Here is a 20,557-nt window from a genome sequence, read left to right on the forward strand (position 1 = left end):
TCCATGGCAAAGAGACTGAGTGTTAAGCACTGGTGATAACAACAGAGATGTGAGTACTTTCCTGTTGTAAAGTTTTAGCCTTTATTTCACTCCACAAATCATAACTGATCTTGTAAGGGGACCTGATGTTCAACTCAGAATTTCAACCAAGCCTGGTAAATGAGAACAATTTTTTCCTGGCTGCTGATGTCTCATAGCAGTACTGACAGTGATATGATGTGTCTGAGCTATTGGGTTTGATCCATGGCTACGTCCTCACTGTTCCTCTCTGTTCAAAAGGGAGGCAAAGGACTCCCTGCACACAGACATTGATCAGCTGTATGAATCACATCTTTAACTTCAGCAGGATTTTAACAAACTTGAAAACAGCCTATCTTGTGTGGTCCTGAAACTCTCTGGCAAAGAAGGTGAAAAGCTCAGTCTTGCTCTGAATGGGAGCACCCACACGACCACACCACGAACATACGCAGGTGTTTGGGCACATTCCCTGCAAACCAGCCTGTGGCACTGGGATCCACTGTCTGCACAGCAAGGCAGCTGGGCTGGGGCTGCCTTCCTGCCAGAGAACACCTGGATTTGCACACAGACTGAAAACCCCAACACGTCTCCATTATGGTTCCCTCACCTCCTCTGGATCTTGCAAGAGTCATGCAGTAAATGACTACAGTCTCAGGGAATTGTACATCCACACTTTCTGAGGACCCACTCCAGCATGGTGCTGAAGAAAACAAGGATCAACCTTGCTGAAACCAGTGTCAATGAAATCAATGGACAAAGTAGTATCTGTTGTGGCCAAACAGAATTTCATTTAGTGCTCTCCAAATTAGAAGTGTAAGACTAAAGATGAAAACTTTAAGTTAGTCCTGGCTGTCAGATCTTAATCTGCATACACAAAGCACTCAAGACTTCTTTAGGTAAAAGGGACTTGCCACTAAAGCAAATTAAAGACATTGCTTTTTTAGCAGAAAAGCTGCCAATAAGTGTTCTCTAAATCACTTGTAACAGCAGGCTCTCCCCATTATGCCAACTAATCCTGGAAATACAGAAGGTAGATTTAAATCTTTTCATAGAAAATATTAAGTCTTGTTTGTTTTTGGGTTTTTTTTCTCTTTTCTTTTGGTTCTGGCACAGCATTGAGAGTTTCATATTGTTGTCCATCTTTTGCCCCAAACTGTATCCTTCTGTGTAGTTGGAATGCCCAAAGGAGGAGGTCCAAGCAGGACTTTGCCAAGGGATGGAGCAGGCAGGGCACTTGACAAATCAGTGCTTGTATGTCACAAAAAGTTCAAGGGCTGTGTGAGGGATGGGGGAAAGGTGGTGCCAGGTGTATGGGTGAGTAAACAGTGGTGCTCAGGGGATAAAACAAGCTTTGTCTCTACCCCAGTGCTCCATCTCAGCAGTTGTGCCATTCCCTCACCTACACGCTGCCTGTGCTTCCTCCTGCTTATGTTCATCCACCACCCAATTACCAGCCTGTGGAGATCCACACCTGCTGTGTCCTGATCCTCAGAATGCTACACTGGAGCTTTTAACCCTCTCCAAACATCTCCATAATGCCTTGGAATAACGGTATTTAGCACCTGGGAAGCAACATTAAGCAGTTATAGAGGGTACTTAACCCAGCAGATTAGCAGCTCCCTGCACAGTGCTGAAGGTCTGCACAGACAGATCTACATGGCAAAAGCAGAGTCATTTTCAGTCTCAGTCACATTTAAGTCCTGCTCTCCTCAGAGTAATATGAGCCCTCTCTCCTGTTTTTGTCCTAGGATTCACCATTATAATTTTTTTTTTTTTTTTAAATCACAAGTATGACGTGAATTTATGGAAGAGCAGCTTGCATTATGACCCACATCTGCTATAAACACTTGCTAATCTTAGATGAAAATAGAAAAAATTGATATATTTAAGTATCCAGATTTCTCTTTTCCCATGTTCCCCACAAAATATTTGATATTTTCAATTTCTATCTCATACTTTTTAAATTTTGCTGCTGAGAGCACAACAACATTTACATACTGGACTTGTCTTCAGTCCAAAGGGTCATGTATCTCCATTATATCTGTCCATTGCTACATTCTTCAAAAGCACAAAAACCTTAATTTCTCCTTGAATGCTGAACATCCAAGGCAAGAGCAAGACATAATAAATATAGGAAAACAAAGTATGGAGCTAGCCAGCAAGACTTTGATGCATACATTTACTTAAATGTCCTTAACCATCTTGACTTCTACAATTTTTGTCTTTTGCAAAACATCCTTTAAAATATTACAGAAAACCCAGTGTGGAAGTCTGAGTTTTTTATTTATCTCTGCAATGACCCAGGAACAAATGGTCTAATCTATCACTTGAGGTTCATTTCATTATCATCCTTCAGATCTATCCATCTCTCCTAAATGCAAAGGCAGCCTTTTTTTTTGAAGAATACATGGTGTGAGTACACATCCAAACTCATTTTTTGTCCCTTTCAAATAATCCCACATGATGGTTCAGGCAGTGGGGGTAGAACATGAGACTGGAAGACCAGAATCAATTTTTGACTGGCATACTGAATGCAAGTTATGACTGAAAATGAAGGATTAACATATATGTCAGTTAAACAGAAAACATCAGAGTGAAGCCACCAGAAAAAAAGATAGGGCTGGCAATTACTTAATAAAATCTGCCTGTATAAGGAACATGCTGTTGGAATTCATCTTCCTTTTGTTCACAATACTTTATGTTATTTTTATATGGTGCTGAGGATTCTTTGCAAGATGTCAAGCACTTCAAATATAATTAAAGTTAGCATTTTGTATAAACCTAACTACTATTTACTTTGTTTAGCAAATTCTGTTAGAAGTCAGGTTCTTAAAAAGAGTTTAGAAGATTCTTGAATAAATTAAGCATCTTCCTGGCAAAGATAGAATGTTGATTTAATTGAGGGACAGAAAAAAAGAGTATCTTACACAATCCATGCATATGTAAACATAAAATAAGCAGATATCAGAAATAAACATTTTGCTGTATCAACCTGAAATAAGACAATGCCCCTTAATAGGATGAATTGCAAATTCTCATAGCAATGGTAAGTTCAAATGAAGAACAACTTCTAAACAGCATCACTAAAATAAATATTATTTTAAAGTTCAAATCTTCAACACATTTTTTTAAGTAAACATTGAGTACAGGTAAACAAAAAAATATCTCATATTTTCTTCAAGCATTCACCTTTCTGATTCCCAGGTTTGCTTGTGCAGGTGAACATGACACAGCAACAAAACCACGGGCGCACTCCTGCTCTTCATATAACCATTCTGAACAAGTCAGAAAGAAATGTATCAAAAATTGCTCAGTCGGTGGTGCTCCTGGCAGATTGGGTTAGTGCCCTGTATTTTACAGCCCCAGGAGGTTGGTATTTGCTCATTTCTGTGGCATATTATACTAATCAATCACTTCCTGCTCTCTCTTCGCTTGCTGTATTTCTTTCAATGGCAATTTATACTCATCAATCACTTCCTGCTCTTTCTTCCTTCTGTATTTTTAAACCCACTAACTAGAATATGCAGCCCTGTTGCATCTCAATGGCCATTTCCTTAGCCCTCCTCTGCCATTGTCTTTCTCTGCTGAGACTGATGCTTGCAATTTGACTTTTCACGGCGTTCAGGCTATATTGCCTTTTAGAAAAATTTCAGCTCAGCTGCTAAGCATATAAAAAAGCTTTTGGCCACACTGGTTCATGTTTTGAAAACACTACAAAGGCATATTTTCATGGGGGGAGAGGCTTGGAATGAATACCCTTCTCCAAGTGCAATATGAATATCAGTTCTTTTGTAAAATTTGCATTAGGGTTTAAGTCTCACATGCAAAGTGGCACCATACTGTCCAAAAAACATAGGTTTCTTTTTAAGAAATTGTGGGCTTGTTTTGGCTCTGTTCACAAGAGAACAGAGCCAAACACATTTGAAAAATGTATTAAAATATTAGAGCTTTGTTCTTTCTGTTTCAGTTCTGACAGAAGGACGTGGTAGGCATAGAATACTGTGCTTCAATATTCTTCAATATTCAAAAACTGTTTGGTTCACATAACTTCAGTGACATTTTAGTGCAGACTTTATCTACAGTTTCTGCCAAACACCAGAGATCATTTATTTAAAGGAACCTATTTTCCCTACTAATCTTTATTTCTTGTGCCAAGTACATCAGGGGGTACACTTGAAGTCATAGCACAGCTTTAAACCAGAGCTGACAAACTCATGTGGGATGTGACTTCAAAATGCCACAGTAACAGGAGGAAAGACAGGGAAGAATTTAAGTCATTTTCAAAATACAGGAACATCTATTCAGGCTTAAGGAACATTTGCAATTTCAAGTGAATCCAATGGGATTTGTGATCACTTGCCATTTCTTCAGTTCTTTATTTATTATGTGTACTTTGGTAGCATCTGGAGGCCTTACTCTACAGGGGGCTGTACAAACACTGAAGGAAAAAGTGATCTCTCCCATAACACAACTTTTTAATATAACATGAAGTGACTCAGTATTATCCCATCAAGGTCTTGTTCTAAGTGTGAGATATTCCAAGTTTCAGGTTTAAAAGGCTGTGTTTCTTTCAGCATATTCTATTTGGTTAAATGACTATTGCAAATAGCAATATATGCCTCCAACTGTCTCTCTTATCAATAACTTACAAAGCTTAAATAGTAATGAATGCACAGATGAGAAAAAACAGAATTAAAACAGAAGGACCTAAACTCAGCACCATCTATCATTAACCCCCTATACTTTGTGACTCTGTAATGTCCCTCCTGTTGATACGGATACAATTTTCCAACGCAAAATAGATGCAGGGACTGGAAAAGGATGAAGGAAAGAGAGCAGCACAGGAAAAATTAAGAGGCAAAACATACTTCTCAGAAATAAAATATTTCTGGTTCAGTGGACATGGAACCATTTAATATTAAGAAAACAAAGTGATTTTTTTTAATAGGAAGTGAAAAATCAGTGCTTTAACAGTGAAATCCAGAAATACAGAAAAAGTTATCTTAATACCAACTAAGACCTTAAAGCTTGGACACTTCTATTTGTGTCACATAGCAATTTTCCTTCTGTAAAGACAAAACTAAACTAGACAAGCTGATCTATCCCTGCTTGACCTAATTTTGTATCTAAACCACCAGAAATTTTTACAGCCTGATTTCAATCTGGCCTAAGGATGTCTTCATTTTGCATTTCCTACTACCTTCTTCCTGCCTTGATTTTGATGTCTTCTCCTGCCCAAGTCCTTCAATCTTTCAGAGAGCTGCAAAAACTGTCTTCAGCAAGTGGTGAGCCTCTAAATCCAGAATCAATGTTCCACTATCAATGGCCTAATTTAAGTGTCAAAGAAAATCACTACAACCATTGGCCAAAATCACATCATGACATCGACCTCAGTTCAGGAGAGTGCCTGATTCAAAATAGTTTTATCTCTGTCCACCTTCTTCAATGTGTAGCTTGCAGCACCATATGTTCTATAACATCCAGAACTACTTAGCCAAAAAACCTTCTTGAGTTTAATGCCAATAACATAAGAAAGAAGGCAGCAGGACATGCTAGCTCACAATAAGGGTTCCCTCTGAATTAGGAGTACTCAAGGGATTAATTTAATCTGACGTATCCTGGCAGCATTTGGAGAGTGCCACATTCATATTCAAACCTGTGATAAGAAATTAAATACCATCCCCTGTTTCTGAGTCAGTGAGGCCATGAAGTCCACTTTGAGATATGCAAGTTCCTGATTTAAAATAAGAGTGTCTGACAGCTCACAACATATGCAGCTTGTAAGTACACCATGGGAATAAACAGATATTCCAGTTTAGGCAGGCATCTAGTTAGGTAGTGCGAGACTCCTTGACAGGTACCTATGAAAAGCTTTCATTTATGCACAACAAGAAGCACAAAACTCTCTTACCTGCAGGTTTGCACATGCTGGTGAATCATTGTGGGAGGGTATTTCGTTGTTGGTGGTCTCTGACCCTGTGTTTTTAAGCCTGAAAGCTGTCGTAGTTGTGGCTGTAGTGGTCTGTACTGGTAGGATTGGCTGCCAGACATTCACATCAGTGCCATTGCCAAAGGCCTGAATTGCATTTTCTGTGAAAATAAATTACAGGCAATTTTCTATTTCTAAAAAAAAAAAAAAGGCAAAAAGCAGAACTGAGTTGTTTTTTATTGCCGTTATTATTATTATTACATTTTAAATGTGTATTTGTAGAAACTCAATTTTATGCTGAAAAATGTGTCTTATTTTCGAACCTATCAGAAACGAACTGAAAATCTGGGGTCACATAATCATTTGGTGCAGCCTCTTCTTTGTAATGTTTTCAGTAATTCTTGACAGAAGCTTTAGGACTTAGCATAATCATATTTGTTACCATCCAAAAGACTCAAAAATTTACTTTCAAGATTTTAAAAAAGTTTGAATGTCATGTCCTAATTCAGGCAGCTGAAGTTACAGAGCAAACTAAAAACAGAGAACGGGATAAATATTTATTTCTACATCCTGTTGTAGTAAAACTAATATGCCTAAAACTACAAAATAGTTTAACTACGGCAATCTTTTCCTTACCATTTTCAATCAAAATCTGCATAATTGGGTAAGGGAAACATGGTTAAACTAAAACTTTAGAATATAAAAGTTAAAAAGCTTATCACAGTTTCACAGGATTAAAGAGTGTGTTTATAGCAAGAGTAAATTGGTTGGAGGTTTTTTATAAACAAATAGAAAAACAGTTCTTAATCAGGTCTTTGGGGATTCAACAAGGATTTGGGGATTTCTTATTTCAAATTCTTTGTACAAGAAATCAAACAATTTCACTGGGGACTAATATGTGGAAGTTATTAACACTTCTTCTCAGTGCCATTCCTTGCCTTATAAAATAATTTACATGTAATTTTCTTCTGAAAAAGATGTATTTTATTCTGATATTAGTTCTCAGAACTTCAAGATGCAAAGAGAAGAACTTGTAAAAAACACCAGAATGAGCTGCATTAATGGAGACAAAGTGGGAAGAGGGATATGGCAAGTTTTCTTGTGTTTCCCTGAACAAAGCAATATAAAAAGCAGTATTTCCTTAAACCACAGTAACTCTTTGTTTCCACTGTTGCAAGAATGGTCACAGAAATACCTGCAATCCTTCCAGTTTTCAAAGTAACAAGAGGCCTTTACAATTAGTCTTCAGCTATTTCATACAATCATGCTTGATGATCCTTATGAGTCCCTTCCAACTTGAGATACTCTTTGAGTCTATGACAGAATCACAGAATTGTTTGGGTTGGAGGAACCTTTCAAGGTCTTCCAGTCCAACCTCCCTGCAATGAGCAACTTCAACTAGATCATTGTTGTAAATGACCTAAATAACAGGTTTATTTTCCATTTTGAAGGGGGAATATACTGAAAAACAGACTAGCAAGAAATTCCTAGTTTCTTCCTACCGTGGAAAAAGAAGTTTTTGTGTTGTATAAAAGAAGTGGGAAGGATTTTAATGACATTTTCTCCAGGCAGTGGAAGGCTCACTAATGAAAATGAATTTTTTTAAAATTCCTATTCTATGTGAAAGACAAAACTTTGTAGAAAATCCTGAAACACATTTAATTTCTTCCTGAAGACATTATCTTGCAGCTAGGATGATATAATTTGTCTCCCAGTAACCTCCAATGTCTTTGATCTGTCTTCATTAATGCTTTTGTACTGATGGCAAAAGAAAGGACAAGGAATCGCTCTGTCTTTATGTTCTAAAAGGAACCTGCAACACTCTAGAAATTAATACATGCACAAATGAATAAAATCTGAGGTATTGCAATAGATATAAATGGCAACTGCCATTAGGCTTGAAGAAGGTCTGATGGCATATTGTTAAATTTTACCCCTTGTAAAGTTTGAACTCTTTTCTCTTTTTCTTTTGTTAAATGATCTTGAGTAATTGATTCGTTCTTCCTAAGCTTAATAAATAGTGTATCACAGAGCAACTCAGGTTTTTGTGCACAGACCTCCCTGTGCCTTCACTGCAATGCTGCCCCTTGAGAAGCTACCAGTGGGGATTTTCAGACCCTCTAGTAAAATACTGAGCCCTGCCCTAGCATCAGCTCAAGTCTGTAGGGCTGGATGGGCCAGTCTGGATCACTGAGCTCATTTATTGATTTGGAGAGAAGCAATGATATCTGCTTCTTTGCATAAGCTGATGAAATATGACTTTTAAAACCACTTTTACCCTCAAAACTCATGTTGGAAGCCTATTTCTTAATTTTACTCTGATGGTTAAAAATTTTCCCCTTTTAAGCTTAAATATGTATGGCAAATATCTTTCTTTTTGATCTTATGCCAACATTGTCCTGCAGGTGAAGTAATCCCTTCCTCTCCCTGGGCTTGCCCAGCTAATGCAATTTCATAGGAGAATCACATATTCTTTCAACTCCTGTTCTGCTAGACTAGGGAAGCCAAACTCTTTTGGTCTCCTCATTTATCTGAAATTAAAAACTCTGATGCACACTCCACATCATCCAATTATGCTGCTCCAGGCAGACAGGAAATTTGAAAAGAGAACCTGCCAAAATTTACTCCACTGAGCCATTCTCAAATTTACAATAGTCCCTAATTTGGAAGTGAGTCTGACAGGAAAAAAAGAATCAATAATTTAACAAAATTTTTACAATAGTTACTATCCAGGCTTGTGTTAAAACCAGGCATCTGAGATCCAATATCCTAAAAAAAATGAAGTTGGCTGTAAATTGCAAGCACAATCCAATTTATACTTACTTACGGCAAATCCTTCATATCCTAAACTACATGTCTATTTTATATGAAGTTCTTAAATTATACAGAAACCCCTCAGGTGCTGCAATTCCATGGTAAAGATGCTGCCTGACTGTTAGGCTCCAAATCTGACCTGTGGTGTAAACATATTTCAGTATCATACAACTCTGGGTTTTGGTTTTTCTTTCCAAGAGCTTCTCATGTTTGAAATCATGGCCATAAACCACAGTATCAGGCATATTTGCTCATTCTTTAATTTTTACGCCTACAACAGAGCCCCGCTCAACAACGTGCAAAGTGACGGCCTCGATGTGTCGCAACACACTTAAGCAGTAAAGGAATTCCAGAAAACACTCTACAACACATAACAAGACACCTAAAATACATCTACAAGACATTAAAGACACCTAATTTTGTACTCACTAAGGCATATGTTGTCCTGGAAGAAATTCAGAAATTTCTTGCATTCCTCTTCGTCGTTGCCGCTGTTGCTGCAGTCGCACCACGGGGCCACGCTGAGGCTGCTGGAGTCGATGTAGTTTGGTGTCATCACGGTGCCTGTCACCAGAGAGAAGCACAGCACTGTCAGCAACCTTTGCACTGCAACATTCCTTCCACCCTAAGATGGCAAACAGCCCTTGGGAAGTCATGCCTTCGGGGCTGGATTCACAACACAGACCCACAGCAGGGCTCTGAGCTGCAGATTTGGCAGGTGCTGGCTCCTCTCAGCCTCTGACACCCAGCCCTGTGCTGTATTTCACACCCTCTGCGGTTTGAATGCAATCACTTTAGGGACTGTAACGCCACTCACACATTGAAGACACATTTCTTCCCTCCAAAAAGGATTCCCACTGTGAGCCGAATCAGCAGAACTGACAGGTAGAAAACCATGGCAGAGGGAGGGATGGGTTGGGCGAAGGTGAGCTCCTCTTTGAAGGGCTTTGCTGCCAAATCAAACACACGTGGACTGTGTCCTTAGAGCTGCACTTAAAAATCCTTCAGGATTTTCCTTCTCTGCTTGTGTTTTTTCTCATTTTAATTCTAGCTGCAAATAAATGGCTGAAATGGTACCCAGACGTGTGCTTCCTCCTTGAGTCTGCAGCCAGACTGGAAAAACATTTCTGAAATGCAGGAGCAATGACAATGCTGGTCATGCTGAGGGGAGCCCTACCACATCTTGGAGCAGTGTTAACCTCAGGGTGCTCATGAGGGACCTGCCAGCAGAGTGGGTTAGGGTGATGAACAGAGCAAAAACCAGCATGCATTAAAAGGTACAGCAGATTCTTTGCAGGTAATAAATTATTATTAATCCTGCTGTTTCACTACTTCTTCAGTAACGTGATTATTTCCTAAAAAATGTCAACAACTTTCCAACCACAGGGTCATTCTAACTCTGTTACAAACTCTTGGGTAAATATTCTGCCATTTATATGCCAGCTCAAGGCAACCAAGAAGGAAATGAAACCAAAGCAGGCATTTTATATCTTAAAAGATGTACAACAAGTGTTCATCACTCATCTGGATCAGGAACTGTTGTATGATAAGCACTTGCCCAAGCCAGTAGTGTCACTGAATGCATTACCCTAGCAGGTCAGATATTTCAAACTTTCCTAAGGATTGAGAAGTTCCAATCTTTATTTTATTTGTCTGACCAAAACGGAAAAATTAAATAAAAAGGGGACGGTACTCCAGACCTGAACAGCTGCCAGCTGCTTCAGGGAACATGTTCCTCACTTGATAATTTGCAATCCTAGGACAGGTCATATATTGTGAGGAAATGTGATCACATCTCCTCAAAACTGACATCAAAGTAGTCATTAAGAAGATGGAATAGATGAAGGACAAATGTTAGAGACCCAAAGTGTACACAAGGAGAGAAAATTTGGTCCACAGGTCCAGGGTGAAGAGTCTGCAATAACAGACGGGAAAGGGCTATCAAACATTAAGCTAAAAAAAGGAACATTAGAAATAACACAAATCACAGTGATGTCTAACAGCCTTTCAGTCACCAGGCAGTGCTGGGAAATGAACAAATCAACATGCAAACTGCCTCATATGTGACGTGGGAGACAAAGGACAGCAGGCACTGGGGCTGGCCTGAGGAAGACAGTAATGGATGTAAAAATGAATGTGGTCCCATAGTGAAATTCACAAAAAGCAGGGGATGTTCTTAAATTTGTCTACAATCCCATACCCATGGCTTCCTGCAGCTTTTAACAGATAGTTGCATTAATAATTGCTTGAATTCTACATGAGATTGGTACATGAGTAAACGGCATGGTTCAAAATTCATTAAATGGAGATAGAGAATTTAGTAAAATAGGAAAATTTAATTTGCATTGTTACTGAAAACTGGACAGTAGATAAGTATGAAGAGGAATGATGTTAAATTAAAACACATTAATATGTCTCTCCCTCATCCATGTGGTGGTTCAGAACACTATTTCAGCCTTGCAACAGGATCTTAAAAAAAGTGTGAGAAAGTGAAAATCAAGAGGATTTTGCAAATGGAAAGAAAATAGTAGGCTGAAAAAAACTTCTAATTAGCAAATGTTTAGTGAAGGGTTGAAAAAACAGAAAGATACTGAGGAAATTAAAAAGGTCACTGAGGTAAGACTTTCTTATCACAAAGAGGTAATAAGGTAATTAAAATGGGTTAAGACAGGGGTTAAAAGTGTAACAGATACCAAGGTACAATTAGGGTTGATGAATACAGGAAAGACAGGACAAGGAAAGTGTGTACACAGCACACAAAATGTGCATCCAGCAAAAACAGAGAGGCTGAAAGAGCAGCTAGTAGAAAATCAGCCTGTCATTTAAACCCGGGGGGCAGATGTGAACCCAAGCAGATTATATGCTTGGTTTCCTGGGGTGGATTTTCTTTTTCCCCTGCAACGTGTGTGCCTTTCCCTTCCCCCCTCCCCTCCACTAGCTGGCATCTTGGAAATTCTGCTGATGGACACTAAGGGATCACAGTAACCATGGTAAAATAGAACATTTCTGGTTTTCTGAGCTCTAGGTATCAAAGAGCTCTGGGATGGTCTCAAAAGTCAGCAATGAGACCTCCACATTTGAGACAAAAGCAGAGTTGTCCTGAACACAGCCCAGAGGTTGCTCAAATTAGGGCGAATTAATAAGGAGATGGATGGTGAGTCTAGGAGAAGGGACAAAGGGCTGAAGTTTCTTTGGCCCAAAGCAACTCCAGCTTATTCACACAAACTCTCATGGAATTGCTGGGAATAACAGGGAACTTGGATGGATTTTGCTCAAGACAAGGGAAAATGTGTCAGAAGGCGAATGCTAAAGCAGATCTTGAAGTCAGCACTTAGAGCAAAACTTAATTCATGTGGGAGTGCAGAAGGTCCAGATGGCTTAGCCAGGCTGTAACCAAAGCACTGACTCAAACATGGCTATCCACAGTCTCCTTTTACATTAATTATTTTTTACATTTTTGTTAAATAAAAAAAAAAAAAAACCAAAACTTATCCCTATACTACAACAAGGAGCCTAAAGCAATGAATTGAGGTTTTTTAACTTCCTGTAAAGCGTACATATCTTTAAAATTATATACATAACAGCCTGATGCAAACATTAAAGCAGCTTCTACAGACTATTCTCCATTTTATTGATAAAGCACCTCATACAAAAACTGTGACTGGCTCTATTTCCATTTAAAGTCATTAATTTTAGGTGGGATTCCACTACTTTCAGTGAAGTTAACTCATTTACATCCCTGTATTTGAGGAAAGACTCGCATTCACTGTACCTTCCACAGAGAAGCCTCAGTTTCCTGAACAAACTCTGTGGAGGTGCAATTTTTGCTACCTTTAATGAAATGGCTAAATGAAATAATATTTATTTTAATGAACAATAGTTTATCTTAATTAAATGGAGATCCTGAAGCTCTGATGAACAAATGGATCTGTAGCAGCTTCTTACCACCCACAGTCTCTTATTCTTGTGTTTTATATCTATTAAACAGACATTTGAAAGATTATACCCCTGATTTCTGCCTTACTCCACTTTCATATCTGATTGATATCAGAAGCAGGAATTTATTGCTTCAGCACAAGAAACATTTTGGTAATTTCTTGATTTAACAGAATTACTACTAAGAAGCAAAAACTCTTTTAACACCAGTCAGCTCCTCTTTTGCAAGTCTCCAGGAGGTAGCAGGAAGGAAGAAAAATGTGTTTTTTTCCCTTTGAAAAGTAGCTCTCCTTTTGATTTGCACTCCTTAGGCATCCATTCCACATTTCTGACATGTGACAGTGTTTTGCAGCATGGTCATCCCCAGTAACACAAGAACACCTCACAAAAGGAAACCCCAGTTTGGGGTTAAACTGGAAAATGGAACCAACAAAACTGCCAGCAAAATTCTCTAGGTCCAGCAAGAACTTGGCAGCTCTTACCCAGAAGTATCAGTTAGCAACAGTTACTCCTTGCCAGCAGCCAGACTTCTTAATCTCATTGACAAGAACAGATTTCGAGGCTATTCAACTCTCTGTTTCAGAGTCAAATGACAGTCTGTCATAACTGTTCAGATGTTATAGCCTTTGCATGCTGTCTTAATCTCTTCAGTGGTAGAAGAATATCCTTTGAAGCCATCACATCTCATTTTACCCATTGCCACATGGACTTACCTCACTTGTTAGCTGCTAGAGTAGTAAGAATGGTAACAATAAGCCACTGAGGATACCTTTCAGTCATTTTTCAGCAAACCCAACCTATTCTAGAAATATTTTCATTTCAATCTTATCTCCAGAGACATTTATTTAACAGCAGGATCAGCTTCAGGGCCTCAGCTGGCACCTTCATGACCAACAGAAGGGGATATACTGCACTGCAGCAGGTGCAGGCTGTAAGCTTAAAAACACTTTATCTGGTGGCCTTTCAAATTATTTGTTTCAGAGTTTTGACATTCACTTATTATTTATTGCCCAGCTATGATATTTCTACAACACATTCAGCTTCTTGACATGATCTGTCTCTTTCAGGAATCAAATACTGAGGGTGGCATGTGGAATCTGGCTTCCACAAAGGCATCCTTGCGCCTGATGACACTCAGGAAGGTGACAACAAACAAAAATAACTACACTGGGGAGGGAAGAGGATTTCAGATTTGGTCTCACCTCATCTCACTGACAGGCATCTCTGAAAACACTTAAGAGTGGACAGAAGGATATCATGGAAAGAATAGCAGCTGGAATTGATAAAAGGCTGGATTGATCTATTGCTTCATACCTCAGGTTCAGGTACCTTTTCTGAAGGTGTTTACCCAAACTTGTGATGACAGCTGCAATATCAACCAAGCTGCACTTCCACTTGTTAACTTCCTACTCCTCGCTCCTGTCTACATTCAACCCTCTGAATAAGCTTTACTTTTTAATCTTGCATTTATTTCAAATTCGAGCACCTTTCTCTCCTTACCTTCCATTCTTAATTTTCTTGTAATGTACAAGCTTACCCCAAAAATCTCTGTAAGGCAAAGCAGGGTCACTCCATGTAGGTGGGAAAACTGGCCTAGTATCATATCATACAGTATTATATTCCAGCTTTTATTTCACACAGGCCTTCCAAATGCAGGTTGGGGTTTTTTTCTCATGAGCAAGCCCCCACCCTTCCCTGGCCTCTTACCAATGAGCCCCGAGTAAGCGAGCAGGCAGTCAGCATAGTTCTCCTTCAGACAGCCACTAACGGAGCGTGACTCGGGCTGGCAGTTTGTGAAGAAATCTGCAAGGCGAGATCTGCAACAGCAAGAAAAATGCATATCTTTAAAAATCAAGCCTGAAGGCATTCTTACCTTTAACACTCTCTGGTTTTGGACAAGGCTTAATATTCTTTAACTTTAATGCATATTGGACACATTTCAGCTATTGAGAGTCTCTTTTTAAGACACATCTCTTTCCAGAATCTATTTTTGAAGTCAGAACAAGAAAGTGTAACAAAACAGTAAAAAGGAACAGAACAACAGGGAAAGGCCTGCCCTTTACTAAAAGAAATGTTCTGCATTTTCAAGCCAAGAAAAAAAGACAAAGACTGATTTTATCATATGAGGAGTCGTTTTGCCTGGATCTGAACTCTAACTGGAGTCTTTTATTCAGAACACAGTTTCTGCTGTTTTACTGATTACACAAAGCTGTATGTTTTTGCTCACAGAGCAAGCAAGACTCTTACTGCAAGACTGGAAGCAGGACCTGCTTTGGTGGTGTCCCACGTTTCCAGAGTGGGCTCACCCTGCTCTGGCCTGGCCTGCAGCAGCAGCTGGGGCAGCAGGCAGGACCAGCTGGCACAGCCTCCTCACCCCCAGAGCCACAGCACTGAGATCTGTCTGTTCTTGTAAAACCTGCATTTATCCAAACTCCAGAGTACTGACTCCAGGGCTGAGATGAAAGGAAAGTGTGTTCTGCACCGAATTCTGCTGCTGAATGGCCACTTTATCTTCACTCACCTCAGCCAGCCCATGGGCAAGGAGGGGAGAGCACTGATTCCATGCAGGAGGTGCTTTAAGACCTGGAGTGAAGTTGTATTGTGATCAGCTGATCACTACCATGTTGGAAATTAAAAGCGCTAAATAGACAGGATCTCTTCTGGTTATTTGTGGTTTAGAGCCCACATCATGCTCCCATTCAGGTCTGTAAAATTTGCAAGGCATTGATGAGCTGGGTCAAGGTCACACATCCTGCAGTCACTCCCCTGCCCATCTTAGCCTTATAATTTTGGAGTAGTACTTTTGTTTATTTACAAAGTGTTATTTACTCCTTCACCTATGAAAAAAAAAAAAATTGCCTCCCTACTTCAATCTTCTCTTCTGTGAAATAGGTATAAAAATGTTCTTTTGCATCTGACAACCCCCAGTAATGTCTCAGGATAAGATGCTTAATCTTTGCAAAGCCCTCTCAAAATCAGAATAGTATAATCTATGAATTTTCATTACTGCTCCAGCATTATGCATATTTGCAATATAAATGCTCTTTTTCAGTTTTGCAACAACCCCACAAAAGTTAGCAGAAACAAGTGATTTTCAAGTGATTTACTTTATTTGTTTACATGCTCTAGAGACTAATTATCTTTGTTTGCTTTATTGTTTTACCTACCCCAGAATGGGACTGGATACACATCATTAACTGGCCTGAAAGTAACGATGGGCAAACATCAAAAGGTTCAGAGGCTTTGAGAAAGCATCCTATAAATAAACTCCATGCAACCTATACCTGAATTTATGAGAGCTGTTCTCGTGGCCTTATTTTAGTTCCATCTCTTGCTAACTGTACTGACACCAGCAAATCCATGGTTGCCTTCAAGCCACAGTCAACCCTAAGCTTTTCATTCCCTCTCTTGCCTTATTTAACCACTTAACCTTGAGATGGAAATCTGTACCCAGTTGCCTTTATTAGCTCTAAAAAGTCAACCTCTCTAGCAAACCTTCATACATACATACATATATATACACATATATGTGTGTGTATATATGTAATATACATCTGTTTCTAAATTTACATAAAATCCCTGCTTAGCTGGTGAATATATACTGTACCTGCCAGGAGACAGGGTGAGAGGAAATGGGTCTCAAGGTATGAAAGAGATAAATGGCAGCACCATGAAGAAAATCTGGGAAAGGAAACCCTCTGTCACTACAGTGATTCTTCCCCCAGTCAGTAATTACGATAGTGGCTCAAATCCAGCTTTTGGATCAATTGGGAACAAAGAGAGTTGACAGTTTCCAAGGATTTTTCTAATTCTACTAATACCTGGATGAAGTCAGGTTTAGAACAGCATAGAGCCTATTACATCTATCTAGTATGAAAAATCTCTGCCATGGTAGAGAGGGAAAGCCTTCTGCATATACAGTATTCTTGTATTTCTAAAACAAAGTAGCTCCTCAGATCTAAATTTCATTATTTATGTGACCACAAATAAATCTTTTTGGCAATGGGTTATACAATCGGCATCTTGATAATCCTGAAAACACTTCTTGCAATCATTTCATCATTCTTGAATGTCCAGTTCTTCCTTAGGTTATTAGGTGCATTGGTCCAGAGATCATTTAATACATTCCTCTTCTCTAAATGTTTTTAAGGGCTGATAACCATGGAATAAACACAGTCATTCACTACCCAGCCTGCTTAAAGAACGTATTTGTTGTAAACCCTAAAGGAGGCTAAAGATAGCTCTGCTGATCTCTTTTGCATACACCTTGATTTCCATGTGAATTTCTGAAGAAGTTTTGTGGTCATAAAAAGTAATGATGTGACAACACTGCACATTTAAGTTTTCATAAGTCAAATATAGTTCAGATAGCTCTGGTCTGAGCATTACTGGACATTAGCACATAACCCTTCCCTGGCCAGTCATCCAAACTTCACACAACCCAAGCTCTCACTCTCTCCTGAGCTGTTAACTACACTTGATACTTATGTGGATTCATTTGCACTGGAGATGAAGTTAAGGCCAGAAATAAAAGCAGAGACCTCCATCTGCCATAAAATACTCCAATACTTTCAGTGAAGATCTGCTGATTAACACTCACTGAAGATCTACCCCCAAACATTTCCAGTAGACTGGCAGTGATGAAAGTGTGCTCATCAGTGAACACCAAAACACTGGTACTGCTATTTATCTAGAGAGAGAGACAAATTAGCCTAATGAGAACCATTAATCCTGAAGTATTGCACATGAATATTAAGAACTGTTTGAGTAAAAGAGACAATCCTTTTAGGGATGCAGAATCAGAGCAATCTGATATTAGCAGTCCCATCAAAAAATATGCACTGTGTTAAATTAGTGCTCCTTCAGCAGGAGGCAACTTGTAGGTGGCAACTTGAGGGTTTCTAACCCATGACTGAGCAGTTTTGTTACCCAGAGAACAAACAGAGCTTGCCACATGTACCTTCAATGTGCACAGTTTTACGTGTGCAGTGTACACAGATGTATCTCACTGCTGGAGAGAGATGGACAGGCAGTTTTGTATTGCTCATACCATGTAGCAGGACCACATCTAAAAGGAACTATTTATTCATTTTTTCTGTCACAAAATCCTTATTGTACACAGCTACATTTATGATGTGTTCCCTTTTCCCTGCATAAATAAGGGGTACTACTCAGAAATCTTCCTCCCAGGAAGAGGAAAAAAGGAAAAAAAATCATCTCTTTGTAGGGCAAAAACCCCACAAATTAAATTAGTCCTATCTTAGCCCTGGAAAACCTGCAGATGTTCTGGAAAGCTTATTTTAAATATTTTGTATACCACTAGCTGGAAAAGTAAGAATAATCCCATCAGCACATTCAAAGAAAATCTGCTCAAACAACAAACAGCCTTTCTGAAAAGAAGAGAAAAAAATCCCAAACCTGCTATTCTCTAATGCTTTGTATTAGTACCAGTAAAATTATTTGTAACAGTTAAAAATACAAAGGAAGCAAAGTTAATTTGCTCTCCTTATGATAGTGGCTCTTCAAATACTCAGCTGGATAATTCAAAACTTTCACATTTGCTTACAAATAAGCTTTTTTAATAGCAGTATTGTATTGAATCTGCATATAATTTTTGAAGCAATTTAATTTTGTATTAGCACAACTTGTTGCACAGGCAACATTGATTAGGTTTTCACTACTTTTTGTTCTCAAGGTTCTGTAAAAGTTCTTTGATGTCTTTGATATTTATCAGTTCTCCCTCTTTAAGTCTGGTCAATTCAGCTTTAGCATTGGTGCAATATTTAAAAGTATGATAAGAATTGTGAAGTTGCAGAAAAATTTTACAATTTTTAGTTTGGATCTGTTGCAAATAATGACCTACCAGAAAGCAACACTCTGAACCAGATTCCTCCTCAACAAGCACCCAGCTCACTGTGATGGCAGGTGTTGATTTCTCTCCTTTTCTTCTCTCTGACTGTGTTGTTGGTACACAAGGGCTGAGCCCTGAGGAGAGAAACCTCCCTCAGCCTTGCCTTGGCACTGGTGATCTTCAAACCAAGCAAGACACTGAACTCAGGTCTCCTGCTGGCTGCCCACACACAGGTTGTGATGTCCAAGTGAGTGGTTACAACCACCCTGCCCTGTCAGGAAGGCAGAGAGCACCAGTGCTCCTGTGCCACACCTCAGGGATCTCAGGTGAGGTCTGGACATGCTCACTGCCACCTCTCCTTGCATTGCTGCTTGTGTTTAGGCACCTATTTATAGCAGAAACATAAAGAGTAGGTAAATGCCAGAGCTGAGAGACTGAGGTGACTACACTAATTAGTCAGAGCTGCTCGAGCGTCTAGACACCATTTGGCAGTGCAGTCACGTTAGGGAAGTGCTGCATCAATATTCAAAACAGAAAAGAGGTATAAATCCCACACTGAAAAAAGCCAGACTAAGTCAATGAACGTGTGTCATAGTGATAAATGGCACCATTACAGAAAAAAACAACAAGTCAAAATACTTGTTCTTCTTTCGTGGGGGTCAACTGCAGTGTCCTACTCTGGCTACAAAGAGCTCCCACATGGTTGGAGTGGTGCCGCTTCTGCTGGGAGGCAAGAGCTGGTTGCAAGGGTTGGTATGTGGCCAAATTAATGGCTTCATTGTTGGAGGAGCATTTCATTTTCTCTTTTTTTCATAAACAGTGAGAAAATGAGGCAAAGGCCACATAAGCAACTCTATCAACCAGTGGGATAAAGAAAGCCTCAGAAGAACTCCGTAACGAGAGGTGACTCTCCCTGCACGTAGTTAAGTAGCTTTGACCCATCTTTTTTCATTAAAGGACACTAGAGCTGTGTAATATTAATAAATTTTACACCTCCTTAGCTATCTAAACACACTGTTGAGCACCTGTGAGCAACTACACATTTTGACATTTTTATTTAAGAAGTCACTTTCCCATGTATTTATTCAACAGTAACCCCACTAAATTTTTCCCACAAAAAGGCTGGTTTGTCTTTGGTTGCTACCCTCCTTCTCAAGCAATGACAGAGTCCAGGCCCTGAGACACTGATGTTCCTGCTCTGTTCAGCCATGGAGCCAGCTGATGTCCCATCCTGTCCCCAGGGAGCTGCCCCATGCCTGGGCTGCCACGTTCCCAGGCTGGGCTGGTGGGATGAGCCCAGCCTAAAAGGGTCTGTCCTGCCTGTCCCTGGAGCCCTCAGGAGCCCCAGGAAGAGCCCATCCCATGCTGCATCCCGACATCCATCTCAGCATTTGTACCTTTTGGGAGTGGGAAGGGTAAAAAAGTAAATTTCTGCTGGCAAACCATTTGCCTCCCAAGACCTGAATATTAAAGGCAGTTTCTCTCACATGATCTGATCCAAATCTTTTCCAACACTGGCAGAAACCATTACAGGATTTTAGGCCCCAAACACCAGCTACTAACTGAAAGAAGTTGTTTTTTATCTGGTTTTGCTGCTGTTTTGTTACTTTAAATGCCTGGCAGCCTAAAACCAAGCAAATATTTGATTCTGGGTTCAACTTGCCTCTCAAAACTGTGTTGTTCATCTGGAAGCAAAATATGGACAATGCCCAATTACACAGAGGCAGCCTGTTTGGATTGTGGGATAACTAGACACAAGAACAAACACCAGGGACCACACAAGATTCACTGAGATGCCTTCCAGCAGCAGGAGTGCTTGCTCAGAGCACCAGGCACAGGCACAAAGCCACCAAGGCTGGTCCCTCCAGAGGGGTACCCACACTCGGCCCAGCTCTCTGCCTGTACCATGTCCCCACATTTGCCAGCATTTATGTCACTACTCAGGCTTTTCGTTTAGCAGGGGCCTCCTGGACATTTAACACCCCAGAAAATGAAATGGAGAAATAACT

General features: G+C 39.7%; 1 protein-coding gene across 1 annotated transcript in view; it reads right to left on the minus strand.

Annotated features, from left to right (window-relative positions):
* GFRA1 (GDNF family receptor alpha 1) overlaps positions 1–20,557 on the minus strand; it is a 132,731-nt gene that overhangs the window by 18,880 nt on the left and 93,294 nt on the right. The window contains 3 exon segments of the mRNA XM_068198171.1: positions 5,930–6,108; positions 9,191–9,325; positions 14,405–14,514. Of these exon segments, the coding sequence (XP_068054272.1) occupies positions 5,930–6,108; positions 9,191–9,325; positions 14,405–14,514 (424 nt within the window).

Source organism: Anomalospiza imberbis, chromosome 8 (assembly GCF_031753505.1).
Source record: "Anomalospiza imberbis isolate Cuckoo-Finch-1a 21T00152 chromosome 8, ASM3175350v1, whole genome shotgun sequence".
NCBI lineage: Eukaryota > Metazoa > Chordata > Aves > Passeriformes > Viduidae > Anomalospiza > Anomalospiza imberbis.